The sequence below is a fragment of the Muscardinus avellanarius genome (assembly GCF_963383645.1).
Source record: "Muscardinus avellanarius genome assembly, chromosome: 14".
In the NCBI taxonomy this organism is placed as follows: Eukaryota; Metazoa; Chordata; class Mammalia; order Rodentia; family Gliridae; genus Muscardinus; species Muscardinus avellanarius.
In genome coordinates, this window is record NC_137800.1 from 997,343 (window position 1) to 1,014,468 (window position 17,126).

Genomic DNA, 17,126 nt, shown 5'->3' on the forward strand with positions numbered 1-17,126 from the left:
AGAAGCATCATGGCGGGGATGGCTGAAGGAGAAAAGTGCTCAAGGCAGCTGGAAGCTCAGAGGGAGAAGCAAGGGGCAGGACAGATAAGCCCCCAGAGCTCCCCCGCCCCCGCCAGGGGCCCGCTCTTCCAGCCCCGCTCTGCCCAGCCCTCCATCCAGATGGCTGGCCTGTCCGCGGGTCTGCTCACTGATGAGATTCATTTCTTCCCTGGACACTGGCGCTGCCAACCTCGAGCTCCTGGGAACATCCCGCCCCAGTCTCTTAATGCCGACAGCCACTACTGCGTGCAATGGTTCAGTGTGTGAGAGTTGCTCGAGGGCCGTGGGCCTCCTCCGAGCAGTGGGCCATGGCCAGTTTTACCTCTTCTCACCCTCTGCCTGTGACCAAGGTCACTGGAACCCGGGCTTTGGATGTGGCGTCCGCGCTGCTGTGGGTAACAGCTTATTGCAGGTTGCTGAGAATTCTCCTATTCTCTAAGTGGGTTTCATGAAGGTCAAGAGCCACCTGCCAACTCCAGAGGTCAGCTTGACTACTCAGCTCAGGATTGTTAGGCTTCTTCCAGGAACCCAGACAGGTGGAGTGGCCAGGTCCTTACCCCTGGAAGGAGCCAGGGAGCGGAGCTGCAGCCTTGGTTAGCGGAGCTCAGAACTAGGTGGCGCTTGGCTCGCTGCAGCTGAGCTGGACACGGAGGACTGCGCTGTGATTGGTGGAGACAGACGGGCCGGGTAGGAGCCTTCCTTCACGCTGGACCTGGGCCCTAGCTAGGCTGCCCTCCCCTGCTGAGCAGTGAGGTGGGGCCCAGCGCACTCTGTGCCGGAGGTGTGGTGGCTGGGCCGCCCAGGGCAGAAGGACCTCCATGTGCAGCAGACGCCAGCACAGCTTTGAGCGGCAGGGGAGGCATCGCAGAAGCTGCAGACTACCACCAGGCACGGCTTAAAGTCGACAGGAGAGAGGCCTGGGAGGAGCAGAGGGCTGTGGTCCTGCGCGGGAGGGACGGGCCAGGACCCCGCCTGCCCAAGGGCCAGGGCCATTGCTGTCCTGGGGCTGCGCAGAAGGCAGAAGCCGTACTGCCGCCGGTCTCCAGCGGTGGCTGATGATCCTGCACAGACGCGTTGGAGCCCGCCTCCTCCGCTTTGGCAGGATGGCCCCACGCAGGCAGGCGTCCCGGCGGGTCCGGGCTCTGCGGTGGCCGGTCCGCAGGCCGTTGTGAACGCTGTCTCTTTGTGCCTTAGCTATCTCATGACCTAGCCCGCCTCAGGGCGCACTGTGAGGACAAGATGAGAGGCGTGGTGGCCAGCGCTGTGGGAGCCGTGGACTTGCGGCGGCGGCAGCACGGGCACCATCGGAAGGTAGTGTGGCTCCCTCTGCCGCGCCCGGCGGACATTCCGCCCGGGGACAGTGGTCCCCAAAGCGGCCCGGGCCCCTGGGGTCACATCAGCTCCAGGCCATCTTACCTTCTCCACTCTCGTTCTCTCATGAGCAGACAAGGAACTTTCCAGAAGCCCCACAAGGTTGTCTGAGAGAGATTTCCAGAAACACAAAGCAACACCTTTGTCTTTCATTTGGGAAAATACTGTTCATAATATGTTTTTTAAGATAGCATGGACTTGCCAGGTGCGGTGTGCACAAGTGTCGCTATCACCGTGAACGACCTCATGTGAGCCTCCACGGTTAGGACGTGCCCACAAAGGTGTGTCTGCAAGAACGATGGCACGCAATGAGCTAACTTAGTCAGGATCCATGAAGCCAGATGTGGTGGCTCCACCGCGACCCCGGGGCCTGGGAGGCTGAGGCGGGGATCGCAGGTGTGAGGCCAGCGCGTGGTAACTTAGCAAGGTGCTCCTGTTTCAGAACAAAGAAGAAACAGGGCCAGAGGAATAGCTCAGAGGTTGAATGCCCCTGTGTCCAATCCCCAGGAGCAAAAAGGCCCCCCAAATTAATAATACTAGAAAATGTTCTTAGTTTTTACTTCCTGTACAGTCGCTCTAGAGTCGTAAAGCCCAGATTAAACTCCGGCGTTGTTGATGTTGTTGATAGCGTTGGTGATTTTTAAGGGCCGTATGTAGCGCAGAGGCCGAGCACAAGGGCCTGGGTTCCACCCCAGCCCCGCAAACAGAGTAGCAGTAATATTCGTCTCTAAGAGTGTACGGGGCTCCTGGGCCAGCACTTGAGAACTGCTGGGCTTGGGCGCCTGCTGGCAGCTGCTCGGATGTTTTAAAAGGGCACTGTCAGGTAACTTCTTGAGCTGCTGAGCGGCCCTGAACTGGGTGGGACGAGCTGAGCCGTTCAGGGCAGTGGCTGTGCCCTCCCAGTGAAGCCGGCGTCTGGTCAGTTCCGCCGCAGGGCGTCAGGGACCCAAGGTGCGTCTGTGGGGCAGCACTGCAGGACTTCCCGGGAACCGGGGGCTTGTGGCTGTAGCGCAGATGCCAGATGGTTTGCCCTGGCCAGGCAAACACTGGAGAGTGGGAAAATAGGGTGGGCAGTGATTCCGGCCAGGCCAGGCAGACCCCCGTCACACTGGGAGGAAACTGCAGAGGCTGGGCGAGGACGAGGCCCGGGCCATCGCTCCTGGATCCCGACTCTCCGGCGCCCCACCTGGGCCAGGCCTGGACCCTGCCTCCTGCTGCCCCAGTCTGCAGTGCCCTGCTTGTCCAGGTGGGCCCACGTGGCTGGCTAGGGTGCTGCAGGACGGGGAGCTGTGGACAGCTAGCTGGACGCCTCGGAGGAGGGGAGTGCCGAAGGCCACCAAGGGCGCCCGACGGGCAGCCGTGTTGCGTGGTCAGAGGTCTGAGGAGTGGGGGGGGGGCAGGAGTGCTGGCCATGGCTGTGCGAGGGGTGGGGCTGGAGCCAGGTGCTGGTATGGGAGACAGGACCTGGTTTCAGCTGATATCACTGGGGACGCGGAGCTGGAGGCCGACCGCCCACGGTGAGGTGGTGGGAGCGGGGTGGAGGGCGGAGCCCCAGGACTGCAGGTGTTGGGTTTGGAAGGGTGGAAGTCAAGCGCCAGCCTGCAGCGGTGGTGCTGTCCCCGCTGTGCCTGCAGGTGTGTCAAGCCTTTGGGGCATGGTCTCCACCCACCCTACTGGACTCAGCTGCCTGCACGGCCATCCTAGGGCGAGACGCCCCTCTGAGCAGCTCGCAGGGCACGTGTGGGCCATCTCCGGCTGAACTGGAGCCCTGAGAGGCGCGGTTAACTGCTGTGTTGTTGGGTTTGGGGCAGATGTTTAACTTTGTGCATTTTGGTACCAGTCACCTCTGTAGAGCTCTTTGTATTTAAAAGTGACCACACTAAGAATAAAAACCAATTTATAAATGTAGCAGGAAAACTTTCACCACGTCAAGGAAGGGCTCTATTTTAAAGGTTTTTTTCTCTCTCTTTAAGCAAACAAAACAAAAATATAAAGTAATGAAAAAATCACAACAATCCTGAAATCTCTCCCAAATCGAAAAGCCAATTTGGGGTAATGTTTCAATCCCAAAGTACTTGACAGTATTCTTTTAAAATAATTGAAACGGCGTGTAGAATCTCACCAGGTGGCGCTCTCCTTGCTCGCTTCCTCTCCTAGATGCAGAAACTCATGAAGGCGGCCAAGGAGGGCACCCGGGACGGGCTGCAGAGGACCAGGGCGGCCGTGAAGAGGGGCCGCTCCTTCATCAGGACCAAGTCCTCCATCACCCCAGGTGGGACCCGGCCCCTACCTCCACCGAGAGCCCTCCCGCCCCTGGGGGAGGGTTGGCTCAGCCTGCTCACCCAGGGCTCCCGGGGGGGTCACATCTGTAGGTGGGGGTCCCCAAGCAGCCGCGCTGTGGTAGAAAATCAGCAGCAAAACTTACAAAGAGACATTCACAGTAAGCAGTGGAAAATCAAACACATCGTCCTGGCAGCCGACCTCTCTTTTCTGCCTCCTCCCGGGCCTCTCTTTTCTGCCTCCGCCCAGCAGGGGCCACTAGCGCCCAGCGCCTCTTTCTGTGTCGTCCGTACACCCTCAGGGGCCGGGGACTGCGGGGTGTGGAGTCTCCACAGTGCATCCTAAGCCTGTTGACAGTGTGTAGGCTCTCTTGATGAACTTACTGTCTTGCTTTTAGTGAAGTTGAAGCCCAGGAGGTCACATTGTAAGTAGGGATTTTAGGGTGCTTTTCAGTGGTGAGGGGTGCCCCGAGGCAATACCAGGATTTCTGCCTGTTCCTAAAACAGGGGGCCCGGGCCTGTGCAGCCGTTGTGTGTTGGCCACAGCCCAGGGCCACTTGACACCTGAGGAGGCCTCGTGCCCTGGGCGTGGTGCTGAGGCAGCGGCGTGGAGCAGGTGAGCGCCCACCGTGACTCAGGTCTCCAGCACGCGTGCCTGTGCTGGAGCATGCGCAACATCTGCTCTCCATACGTGTTGAGAAAGCATGCTCTGGTCACGTGTTTGCCCAAAGAATGGCCTAGAACAGCACATGAAATGGGAGTTAAGACTAACCGGGCCTCTCGACTTTGCGGTGCTCGTGGAGTCCTCGGCTTCTCAGCGGGACGGAGGAGGCCGGGGTCCCTAGCGAGGACAGATGTGCACTTTCTCATGAGCTGCATGGTAGCGTTTGCCCCGGTCCAGGCCGCTTGGCTCCGTGTGAGGACCGCTGTCCCGGAGGCAGCCTGGACGCTGCCCCAGGCCGCATACGCGGGCCGGCGGCTGCAGGCCATGAGGTGGTTCACCCAAGGCTCTGGATGCGCTGGCCTCTGAGGGTGTGCGGCACCTGCAGGCAGCTCCCTGCACCTCCATCTCTGTTCTCTGAGCTGGAAACCGAGCAACTCAGGCTCTGCTAGTGTGTCCTCAGCCCTGCGTGTGAGAGTCCCGGAGTTAACGGGAAGCTGCTTAAGAGCGCCGGGGCCCAGCCCACTGCCCGAGCCCGGGAGCCAGTCTCCCAGGAGAGTCTGGCTCTGGTGGGCTGTCAGAGCCCCTCAGCAGAAGTCTCTGTGCGGCCTGTGTTTAGATCTGTGAATTAGAGAAGCTCGGGTCTCTGTTACCAGACATTCCCCAACTCCCCCCACCCCTGCCAGGCTGTAGGTTTTGTAATGTGGTTAGCTGTTAGCTGTGTCTGGCTTTTAAAAATGAGTTTGGGCCGGGCAGGTGGTGCATGCACACTGTAACCCTAGCATTTGGAGGCCGAGACAGGAGGATGGCGGCTCATGGGCAGCCTCAGCTACTACTTAGTGAGGCCCTTTGCAACTCAGTGAGACCCTGTTTCAAAATAAATTTAAAAATAGGGCTGAGGGTGCAGCTTGAAGATAGAATGCCCTGGGTTCCATTCCTAGTACCACAAAAAAAACAAACAAACAAAAATTCAGTTTTGGTTTAAGCTTCTTGGCTTTTGGAAAACTGCTGTTTCAGACTCCCAGTGAGAGGAAACAGAAAGGCAAGAAACACCAAGCTGCCCGGGTCTCACGGAGTCTCCTCTGTGTTCTCTGCCACTTTTGTTGCTGCCGTGATTCTGTGTAGGCTAGAAATCGGGAATACCGATTGCCACCTGACCATCCAGCTACCAAATGATACCTCCACCTTTTAAAGCTAAATTTCAGATATTGACACGGTACAACCCTCGTAGGAAGAGTATTTTACTGGGTTTGTTAAAATTTCAATGTAATAACAGCTGGGGGTAAAGGAAGCGTGTGAGATGTGAACACACAGGGCTTGCCGGCAGCTTGTTTTACTGTGCTATCATGCTCTAGGATTTCCACGCGAAACTCATGCATTTCAGCCTTTTCCTCAGACCACAGATCTTGTCTTGAAGATGAGCAGAGTCTCTTCATCGACGTGGACTGTAAGCACCCGGACGCCGTCCTGACCCCGATGCCGGAGGGCTTAACGCAGCAGCAGGTAGTGTGAGCAGGGGCCCAGGCTGGGGAGCAGGGCGCTCTGCAACCTGAGAGCGTTGAGTGCTGACCTTCCTAGCGAACACCTGCGGTCCATACCTGCCGCCCCCGGCCTGGCCCAGCAGGGGCCTCAGCCCAGGCCACTCTGGTCTTAGCTATTTTAAGTATCAGCCCTGAGAGTAATGTGGGGCTGATTGGAACGTTCTAGTTTGTATCAATATGCTTTGACAAAAAGCAGCTTGTGTATGCAGTCAGTATGTGTACAAATGTGCCTGAGATTGAGATTAAATAGAAGGGTCTTTTATTTTTTACTTTTTCTGGTACTGGGCAAGGAAGCCAGGGACTCTATCTCTGGGCTACATTCCCAGGCCTAGTTTTTATTTGAGAACAGGGAGGTTCTCAGTAAGTTGCTGAGAGCCTCACTAGGTAGCTGAGGCTGGCTTCAAACCTGTGCAATCCTCCTGTCTCAGCCTCCCAAGTGCTGGGATTGCAAGCCTACGCCACCACACCCGGCCTAAATACAAGGTTTTTAATACCCAATGAAATAATCTACACTTCTTATATCTGACATAATGTAGCAAAAGGAAAATGTCAGTAGTTTCCACTGGGTTCTATTTGGTAAAGGGAAGAGACAGGAACAGTACCACATGGTGGAGTATTTTAAGGGTAGGAAGTGACCTTGTGGAATTTGTTGGTAGTGTGCTGGGGTTGAACACTGGTACATTCTACCTCCAAGCAACACCCCAGAACTCTGCATTTTTTTATCTTGAGATAGAGTTTCACTAAGTTGCTGAGGCTGGCCTGGAACTTGCAGTCCTCCCAACAACTTGAATTACAGGTGTGCCTGGCAGGGTGAGCTTTTGGACGTGATTTGAGTTCTTTTCTTTGTGGGTGGCCTGGTGCAAGTCATAGAGACTGAGAGGGATGAGGGATGAGGGATAGATGGATGGACGGGTGGGGAGCCGTGAATGAGAGATGGATTCATGGATGGACAGACGGTAAATAGATTCAGATAGACACATAGGTGAATATACATAGGTAGAGAATGACCACAAATAAAAACAACATAAAAATGCTAAAGATAAGGTCATGTTTTTTTTTTTTTTTCCTAAAGACTAAAGGGACGGCTAGGAGCTGTTAATATCGCTCAGCCAAGCAGTGAGCTTGTTTCATTAGCGTGGCAGTGGGCGGGCACCCAGGGAGTTGGGGTTAGTGAGAAGGAAGCACACGGGACGACTGGATGCGTGCCAGGCTCCAGCCTGGATGGTCTTGACGGTCGTCGTCCCTGGTCCTCGCGGGCCTCACTGGGTGGGATCTACACGGGAGCAGTGGAGAACGGGGACCACGTCCGAGCTGCTCTGTAGCCCCATCTCTGATCACAAGCCGCGCTCTTCTCCCTTCTCTGCACCCAGCTGGGGAGCTGTGGCCGGCCGAGCTGCCGGCCAGAGGAGGCTTATTAGCAGATTGTCACAGGAACCAAGAATCTCGCACTCCTCGCACGCCACTCTCGGCTCACCCGCCTCATTTAGCCTCCGCAGCTGTAACAGGGAAGACCGCAGGTGTGCTGGGCACGTCTGCCAGGCCCTGGCCGGGAGCACTGAGTGACCCTGCCCTTGCTGACCCGGGCACTCAGGACCTGATCCTGGGTTCTGATCCCTCTCGGCATGGTATAGGGAGACTGAAAGCAAACAGCTCCTGTACAGGGCGAGCGCAGAGGCCACCGTCCGTGGCAGGAGGGCGCTGTTCAGAGGGCGGAGTCTGCGCTGCACGGTCTGGAGTGCAGGCTTCTCCGCCTGCTGGAGCCTGCTGCCCTCCTGTTGGTTGTCCTCAGCTTTCACCTTGATCCCTCCGTGACCTTAACCTGTGACCTCGGGTTTGTAATTTGAGGAAGGCGTTAGCAACACCTGGGCCTTCTCCCTGCCCACTGCTGTCCATTTTAGCTGCCCACAGAGACTGGCACCAGGCGGGACAGCCATGAACTCAGGAGATGGGTTGGGTCTGTATTCTCAATGACACCAATGTAGGACCTTTGACCTCAAATGTTAGTTTCATCTCAAGAGATTTTATTTCTTCTTATTTTAATTTTTTTTTCAGTACTGGGGATGGAACCCAGGGGTACTCTACCTCCAAGCTACACCCCCAGCCCTATTTTTTATTCTTTTTATCTTGAAACAGGGTCTCACTGAGTTGCAAAGGGCCTCACTACGTAGCTGAGGCTGGCCAAGAACCACGATCCTCCCATCTCAGCCTCCCAATGCTGGGATTATAATCAAACACCACCATGCCCGGCTCATCTCAGGAGACTTTAAACACACACACACACACACACACACACACACACACACACACACACACAGTCATAGGTCTTGACCCTGGTATAACGTAGCTCAGGAGCCTTGGGGTGGTATCTGGCCGTGTGAGTTTTGGAAGGAAGAGTGACCTAGAGTCAGCGGTGCGGGAGCCATCTTCAAGCAAAAGGCTCGTGCTCGGTCTGTGAGCAGCCATGTCAGGGCCATGCGAGTGGCAGGGCTGCTCCAGCACACTGGCTTCCCGGCGCCAGGCCTGTGCATTTCTAATTCTGGCCACCTGTGTTTTTAACAAATACATGAGCCAGCATGGTGGTGCACGCTTGTAATCCCAGTACTTGGGAGGCTGAGACAGAAGATCACAGGTTCGTGGCCAGCCTCAGCCACTTAGACTTAATGAGACTGGTTTTGTGTGTGTGTGTGGTGGTATTGGGGATGGAACCTTTCTACCTCCAGGCTACAGTCCCAGACCTATGTTATATTTTTATTTGGAAAAGGGCCTCAAGCCAGCAAGGCTGGCTTCGAACCGGCACAATCCTCCTGTCTCTGCCTCCCAAGCGCAGGGATTAATTACAAGTGTGCACCACACGCCCAGCCAGTGAGACTCTGTTTTAAAATAAAGAATGAAAAATAGGGCTGGGGGTGTCACTCGGAGGTAAAAATGCCCCTGGGTTCAACCCCTGATACTGCAAAATAAATAAATAAACAAATCAACTTCTGCGATTATCCCCTGCAGGGTTCGGTGTGGGGCAGCGGGGGCAGAGGGAGCACTTGTTTTGTGTTACTTCTGTGAATCGAATAGTCTTTTTGTAAAAAGAATGATGACTCCCACCTTAATGTTTCATATCTTGGCTGTGCTGGGATCTAAGTGCAGGATTTTCTCTGTGGAGACGTTTTCTCTGCCCACTAGGTGGCAGCGCAGCACTCAAATAGGAGCACTGGGCAGGAGGTGGCCTGGGAGCGCCCTGGGGTGCATGGGGTGTGTGGGTGTGCACCTGTGGGTGTGCACTTATGTGCGTGTCCCCGTTGCCCACTGGCTGTGTGCTCACACACGCGTGTGTGTATGTCCCCGTTGCTGGCCCACAGGCTGCCGTGTGCTTACATGCATGTGTGTGTGTGTGTTTTGTGTGTGTCCCCACTGCTGGCCCACAGTCTGCCATCTGCTCACACACACGCGCGTGTGTCCCCATTGCTGGCCCACAGGCTGCCGTGTGCTCGGGGCAAAGTGAGTGCCCAGCGCCATCGCTGCCCCTTTGCGACATCTTACAGCCGCAGTTTGTTCTTTACCCAGGTCTGCAGATGCCGTGGGTGCTGGGCACGTGGGCACCCGGGTCGGGCCCTCCGCCTCTGGGTGGCGGAGGTCGTCCAGGTGTCTGTTATCAGTCTCATGCGTGATCTCTGCATGATCTAAGGCCTCTGCATGAAGCTGTTACAGTCTATTCTTTCACTTCCTGTTTTTCTCTAACTGTGGAATAATGGTTTTAGATAAATGTTGCTAATAGCATTCTTTAATCAAATAGGACTGTTTCTTACACTTAATGTGTACATAAAATACCTAACAGATCAGTGCGTGGAGTACAAGTGGTTAACTCAGCGCAGTGTGGTTGCATGGGTGTATGAATTTCTTTTTAGTGCTATAATTTTTTTTTTTTGTAGTTAATATAGTTTATAATTGGAGAATTAAAAGATAATGTATCAACAGGGGAATTATGTTTTTTTACCTATTTAACACGCCATTTAAAACATCTAAGAGGCCTTTGAAGGTTTTCTATACCTACTACTTAAGGAAACTTTTTTGGGGGGTTGTACTGGGGTTCCTGGAAGCCCTTCTACTTCCAGGCTACACTCCCAGACCTATTTTATATTATTTTTTATTTGGAAACAGGGTCTCTTAAGCCAGCGTGGCTGGCTTTGAACCCACGCGATCCTCCTGTCTCCACCTCCCAAGCGCAGGGATTACAAGTTTGCGCCACCACGCCCGGTTAAAGGAAACTTTTTAATCAATAGTCTCAACATGTAGTAATATTTATCTATTGTATTCTAAAGTAAATTTCTACCATCTTCAAATTTCCAACAGGTTGTAAGAAGATATATTCTGGGTTCCATTGTTGAAAGTGAAAAGAACTACGTAGATGCTCTTAGGAAGATTTTGGAGGTACCTCAATGTCATGTTATATAATTCCTACATTTTTATTACCCTTTTTAACATATATACATTCCATAATTTACATCTATATTTATGAGCATAACATACTCAGATTTTGGAAAACACTCTGCAGGGCCTAAGTGTTGTGCGTGTACCTTGGCACCAGAAGTCATGTGCTAGTTTATGGGAGTTAGGTTAGACTTACACAAACAGGTGCTCAGTTCTGTCAGCTCCCCATTACACACCCGAACCCGTGCACGCTTGCTTTTGTGTTCAGCACTATGAGAAGCCGCTGTCGGCGATGGAGCCGCGGGTTCTGAGCGAGCGGAAGCTGCGCACGGTGTTCCACCGCGTCAAGGAGATCCTGCAGTGCCACGCCCTGTTCCAGATCGCGCTGGCCAGCCGCGTGTCCGAGTGGGATGCCGTGGAGACCATCGGCGACGTCTTTGTGGCCTCGGTAACACAGGCGCGCCCCTTGATCCTCTAGCAGGCCGATGCTCTGCTGTGGGCGTGTGATGTCTTCACAGGGATCAGGGTTGCTTCCCCTGTGTGGACGCCAGGGGAGTGATGCGGGGCGATGTGCAGGGGCCGAGGGAGGCTGTGGAGGCAGCTGGCGGGTGCGCCTTCCATCCCGGAGCCCCCGTGAAGCCTCGTGAGGCTCGCTCTCTGCTGTGGAGCGGGACTCTGCTCGTCCAGGGGCATTGTAGAACCTCATGTCAGCCGTTACCCGGGCCTCTCCCGACCTCGGCCTCACTCTCTGGGTGCAGGATTCCCCATGCCTGCGAACCCTCCTGGATGTTTCCTGGCCGTTGTGGATCGGGCCCTGGCCCCATACCATGACGCAGGAGTATGATGTTGCCACAGCTTGCGCTCCCTCCCTGGCGGCAGAAGCCACTTCCGGAGCCGCAGCTCCGAGCCTCTGAGCAGCAGGCTTGAGTCACTCTTTCCTAAGCCCCTTTGGGAATCGTACAACGTGCCGTGTACCAGTTAGGTTTCTACCCAGACCAGAAGATTATGGAGAAACAGACTGGTGTCTACTGTTGAAGACAGTAACGCTTCCAGGGTGTGAGCTTGGGGTTTTAGAGAAGGCATTCGTGTCCTTCCACGAGCGCCATGGTAGTGACGAGTGCACCTTTATTCTGTAGACGTGTGTGACGCAGCAGGTCTCTGCAGTGCAGGGCGTGGAAGCTCCTGGAGAAACAAAGCTCTAACTGAGCCATTTATAATACGTGTCACAGATCGTTATAGCAAACAAAAAAATGGATATTTACTTTGCTCTTATACTTTGTGCCTATGATATATATTAGCTTCAAAATTACCTTGGAAACATGTTTTAAAATGGTAAACAATGTTTTTGGTACTGGGGATGTCACCCAGGGTGCCCTGTCTCTGAACTATACTCCCTGCCCTTCTTATTTTTTTATTTTGCAACAGAGAAGGTCTAAGTGACTGCACATTGGTGTTGAGCTGCGGCCTCCTCTTTCAGCCCCCAGGTACTAAGGTGTGCTGCCGTGCCCAGTGGAGGTCAGGTGGAGCAGCCTTTCTCTGGCAGCCTCGCCCATCCCTCGCGAGTGTCGAGTGTCGCGGCTCTCCTGGAGGTCCCAGGGATCCTTCCGGGAATCATTGGGAATCACTCTGTCTCTGAAAGTTGATACCCGGGCAGATCTGTTCCCGTCTCTTGAAACTTTTGTGTTTGGGGGAAAGATGGGGACATGAGCTCACGTGGGCATGGGCCTCAGCCTGGAGACAGGCGACCTCTGCCCTGCGTTTCCACAGCCACCGCTGTCTCAGGGTCCAGGGCACCGCTGCCTGGGAGGGGCTGTGCTGTCTGCAGGCGCCTTTCCTTGTTTGCAGTTCCATAGGTGAGATGCACACTACCACAGTGTGGACCTAAGAGGAGCTGAGACTGGGTGGGCAGGAGGCAGCTCCCAGCTCTTGCAGAGGGCAAGCCGGGCAGCCAGGCCAGCTCAGCCAGCCGAGGCCTGGGGAGGAGAGGCCCTGGCCAGGGCGTGGGCTCCTTGGGGTGCGCGGGCGCAGGGCCTCGCGGTACTACGTCCTCTTGGGCTCCTCGGGTGCAGGTGCAGGGCCTCGCCGTACCAAGCCCTCGCTCATGTGTTTCAGTTTTCCAAGAGCATGGTGCTGGACGCTTACAGCGAGTACGTGAACAACTTCAGCACCGCCGTGGCGGTCCTCAAGAAGACCTGTGCCACCAAGCCCGCGTTGCTGGAGTTTTTAAAGGTGGGCACGTTTATTTCCCCTTGGGTCTGACGCCTTCACGGCAGGCCCTGCATCCCAGTACTTCACGGGAGGTGGTGGCTGCCTCACCTCCAAGCGCAGGCGGCCATTTATTATAAAGACTGCAGGCCCAGCGGAGCCTCAGGTGTCGACGGAGGTTAGAAATGAGGTGACTCTGGGGCCTTAACGTAGCTTTTTGAGAGTAACTTTCATCTGTCTGGTGTAAAGTGTATGGACAGATGGGCAGACAGCAAGGGACGTTCAGACCCAGCGTTGTCTTGGCCTTCCCGTCCTCAGCAGGGCTCTGGGGCTAGAGGAGCATAGCGTCTAGAGTCCAGGTTGGAGGATGCCCTGTGTGGGCCAGAGCAGTCAGCCAAGGCCTGGAAGGGAGAGCCCCATCGACTAGTTGTGGCCGTGCCTGGTGCCCAGTGAAGAGGAGCACCAGGGCCCTGCTGCCTGGACGCTGGAGCTTGCCCCGTGCTGGCGGGGGCCCTGTGGGCTGCCGGGTTCCCCTCAGGCTGAGACCTGAGCCAGAGGAGGGGTTGCTGCACACGGAGCCCTGACTTCCTCAAAGACTGTCCATCCCAGCCCAGAGTCTCATTTGCATTATAAAACCTTGGAACAAAGTGTGTTCTTGTTGCTTGGACTGAATTCCTGGAAACTTCTGCTACCTGGGGTGAGTGAGGGCAGGCCTCTGGCCAACAGGGACGTTTCCTTTGAGCTGGGGCTTCCTGGGCACTGCGGGCTCCACTGCTTCTTAGCTGTGGAGGTTTACCCAGCAGTTAAGTCTCAGCCCAGGTTGCTCTGTTCATGTCCTGATGCCTACAGCGTTTCTCTGGGGGGAAAGACAAAGGCCAAGCTAAGAATTTATTTCCTCTGAGGGCTTTTTATCTTGCTGCGATGTGAACCCTGGCGTGGCGGCAACCGCCCACTCTGCTCAGCCCACCAGCTGCTGGGCGGCCGTGGGTTCAGGAACAGCTGCGCGCACCGCTGGGCTCTGGGGAGGTCCCTCAGCTCAGCGACCTGCAGGTGCAGCCCGTGTTGGATGGGCTGCAGCCTCGGGTAGACATCTTCTACAAAGCTCAGAGAGGCGGGCCAACGGGACCTGGGCACCAGGTCTTCCTCTGCCAACCTCTCCTGGGGCAGCCTGGCTAGGGCAGACATCTGGCATCTGGGACTTTCTCGTGCTGTGCCGTGCCTGTAGCCGAGCTCGGGCCAGCGGTGACCGCGGGGTCCTCCAGAGTGGGGTAGAAAGCATTGCCCACAAGTTCCACGGCCTTTCTCTCTTGTGGAGGTGCAGACAAGATGCAGGTCTGACTGCAGCGGCCACGGCTTGGGCCTCGCGGCGGGCGGGGTGGGCAGCCACAGGCGCCCCATAGTGAGTATACCTGCCTCCCACAGCAGAGCCAGGAGTCCAGTCCTGACCGGGTCACGCTTTATAGCCTGATGATGAAGCCCATCCAGAGGTTCCCGCAGTTCATCCTTCTGCTCCAGGTAAGCACAGCTTCGGCCTGTCCTCTCCAGCACTCCTTGCAAACAGCACCTACAGGTCCATTTGGTTGGGGGTGCTCAGGGCCGAGCCAGGGACCTCCCACCCGCCGGGGAACCGCCTCACGGGGAGGCAGGCCAGGGTTCCCTGGAGGCCTCCGGGCAGGGCCGTCAGCAGTCCCCAGGCCTCTCCCGCCTCTGCCCAGCCCTGCCCTCACTCCCCTGACCCTTCTGAAGTCCCAGCACATCCGCCCGGCACCCAGCTTCCTGGGACTGCGGCTTTTACGTGTGGAGCAGAACCTCATCTCCCCGGGACCGTCGCCTAACTCTAAGCTGACTGCCCCTTCTCTTCCTTGTATAAGAAGGGGGCAGTTCCTTTCCCTGTGGGCAGTCTCATGAGCCACAACCCCGCCGGTCACCCAGGCCCTGCCGGTCACCCAGGCCCTCCGCACCTGCTGGTGACTTTAAGACCACTCCCTAATATGCAGGAGCTAGAGAAGAAATGAATGGGCCACAGGAGGAGCTCTGGATGAAGAAGGAGATACTACAGTTGAGCAAACAGGGCGACCTGACTGAGGGGACGGAGGGGAAGAGGGAGAGTCTAGATGAGCCAACAGGGCGACCTGACTGAGGGGACGGAGGGGAAGAGGGAGAGTCTAGATGAGCCAACAGGGCGACCTGACTGAGGGGACGGAGGGGAAGAGGGAGAGTCTAGATGAGTCAACAGGGCGACCTGACTGAGGGGACGGAGGGGAAGAGGGAGAGTCTAGATGAGCCAACAGGGCGACCTGACTGAGGGGACGGAGGGGAAGAGGGAGAGTCTAGATGAGCCAACAGGGCGACCTGACTGAGGGGACGGAGGGGAAGAGGGAGAGTCTAGATGAGCCAACAGGGCGACCTGACTGAGGGGACGGAGGGGAAGAGGGAGAGTCTAGATGAGCCAACAGGGCGACCTGACTGAGGGGACGGAGGGGAAGAGGGAGAGTCCGTAATGTACACGATCACAAACATATCAGTCAGTCAGTAAGCCAAACATGAGAAGGAGGGAGGGGGCGGGATTTGGGGAAGGGCTAATGGGTGATGGTGCATGTATGCCTCTACCATATTGTACTCTGTTAAGATGTATGACCACAATGCACTAATAAAAAATTTTAAAAGAGGTTTTTAAACATGTAAAATTGTTATTATTCAAACTCAGGTTTTTGTTATATTTCATAAGAAAAATCAAATATACTAGCCTGCCATAGGCCTATTATGGTAATTCTTAAGTGAATAAGTGAATATTTAATTACAAAAAAGACCTCTCGTCCTTGAGTGGTGGGACTCGGGGGGATGCAGGGAACAAGCAGAGAGAAGTGTGTGTCACTCACAGAAACCCAGAAGCCGACGCTCCCTGCCATCCATGGGGCCTTTCCCGTGCAGAAGGCGAGGGCCCCACACTAGTACCGTGGCCCTGAACTCTGCGGGTCTGGCCTGGCGTTTCTGGCCTCTGCCTCACGGTCTCTCCTGTCCCTGGGCCACTTGGAGGCCCCCGTAGAGCTGTTGACTGGCCTTATCCAGTACTATGTGTTAGGGAGCAGCGAGGCCCAGGAGAGGGGAGTGGCTGCCCCGCCATCCTACGTGGGCACGGTCGGTCCACGGCACCCCAGAGCAGTTAGAGTGAAACTTCAAGACCACAGGTTGGAGACGCCCCGTAAGGGCGTAGTCACACGAGGAAGAGTGTGAAGTAGTGTCAGCATTGCCAGGGGTGGCACGGAGACGCAGGGAACAAGCGCTGTCTGGAAGACGGGGCCAGCAGATGTGGCGGCTATGGGTCGCCACAGCCTTTAGTTTGTGGAGTGAGCGGAGGACGCGCGGCTGGCCTGCACAGCTTCACGTCGCGTCGCCCGGGGTTCTGCTCCCGAAAGTCCAGTTCCGCTGTCAGTTGGAGCTGACCGCGGGCACAGTGGACGGCGTCCCCACACACTCAACACATGTGGGAGACTGATATTTATAAAACAGCTGGCTGCGTCTATGCGGGGACGTGTTTGTCTGACTCAAATCGAGAGAAAAACATTCCACCATAGTTACAAACTAATTTTAGAGGTGGCATGCTCCTGCTTCTGGCGCCCTTCGTTGTAAAGTACTATCTTTCCCACTAGTGGTGGCATTTAATAAATCCCTTTGCCATTGCAGAAGGAGTTGTTCAAATGTTCAGCCAAGCTGTGATTCACGCAGCCCTCCGCCCTCCCAAGGACTGCTTTCCCCAGAATAGCCGAGTTCTGGCGTGTTTGCCCCTGCCGGGCCTGAGGGATGTGTCTGAGGGCTGGCGGGGCTCGTGATAACCACCCACCTCTGGTCTCCCCGCTCACAGGACATGCTGAAGCACACCTCCAGGGGACACCCCGACAGGCTGCCCCTTCAGATGGCGCTCACGGAGCTGGAGACCTTGGCCGAGAAGTTAAATGAAAGAAAGAGAGACGCCGACCAACGCTGTGAAATCAAGCAGATAGCAAAAGCCATAAATGAAAGATACTTGAACAAGGTGAGTGCGGTCCTGCCGGCCCACGCTCAGGTAGTTTTTGCTTCATTCTAATAAGCCAGCCTTAACAGCCAGTCACTGCTAACCGCGTGAGACGATTGCCCAGGTCAGAAGTTCTCGATGGTGAGTTTGGGCAGCGTGTGGTGGATGTGGGATTGTGTGCAGAGCCTCGGGCCTAGGTCTGTGCGTTTTCTTAGCGAGGCGGCTTGTGGGTTCGTGAGCTCTCCAGAGGGGTCCGGGAGCCCCGAAAGGTTGGGAGCACTCTTGAGCACGGTAGTGTGTTTGTGTCAACCTGTGTGTGCACGGTCCGGGTTGGACCACCTGAGAAGGGATGCGGAACACCGAGGAGGCCTCCTGCCAGCTGGGCTGTGGCGTAGCGTTCAGAAAGCCCGGTCCTACAGCCGCACGCGGATCTGTGTAAGCGCTCCCGAACTGAGGCCCTGGTCCCGAGGCGGGTGCTCGTTACGCCGTGCTGAGTACTCGCACACAGTACTCCTAGTTGCTCCAGTCACACCTTCTCGCTAGGCGTGATTCCTTACTGTGTCGTGGCAGGCGGCGATTTAATGCTGAGCACTCTATGC

The 17,126-nt window shown here is 55.8% G+C and overlaps 1 protein-coding gene across 1 annotated transcript in view; it reads left to right on the plus strand.

The window, feature by feature from the left end:
- ARHGEF10 (Rho guanine nucleotide exchange factor 10) overlaps positions 1-17,126 on the plus strand; it is a gene marked incomplete at both ends in the record, with an annotated part of 69,100 nt that overhangs the window by 19,549 nt on the left and 32,425 nt on the right. Inside the window, 8 exons of the mRNA XM_080710903.1 lie at positions 1,234-1,350; positions 3,568-3,682; positions 5,747-5,853; positions 10,233-10,310; positions 10,579-10,758; positions 12,423-12,539; positions 13,938-14,030; positions 16,378-16,548. Coding sequence (XP_080567029.1) covers positions 1,234-1,350; positions 3,568-3,682; positions 5,747-5,853; positions 10,233-10,310; positions 10,579-10,758; positions 12,423-12,539; positions 13,938-14,030; positions 16,378-16,548 — 978 coding nt within the window. The remainder of the gene's footprint in view (positions 1-1,233; positions 1,351-3,567; positions 3,683-5,746; positions 5,854-10,232; positions 10,311-10,578; positions 10,759-12,422; positions 12,540-13,937; positions 14,031-16,377; positions 16,549-17,126) is intronic.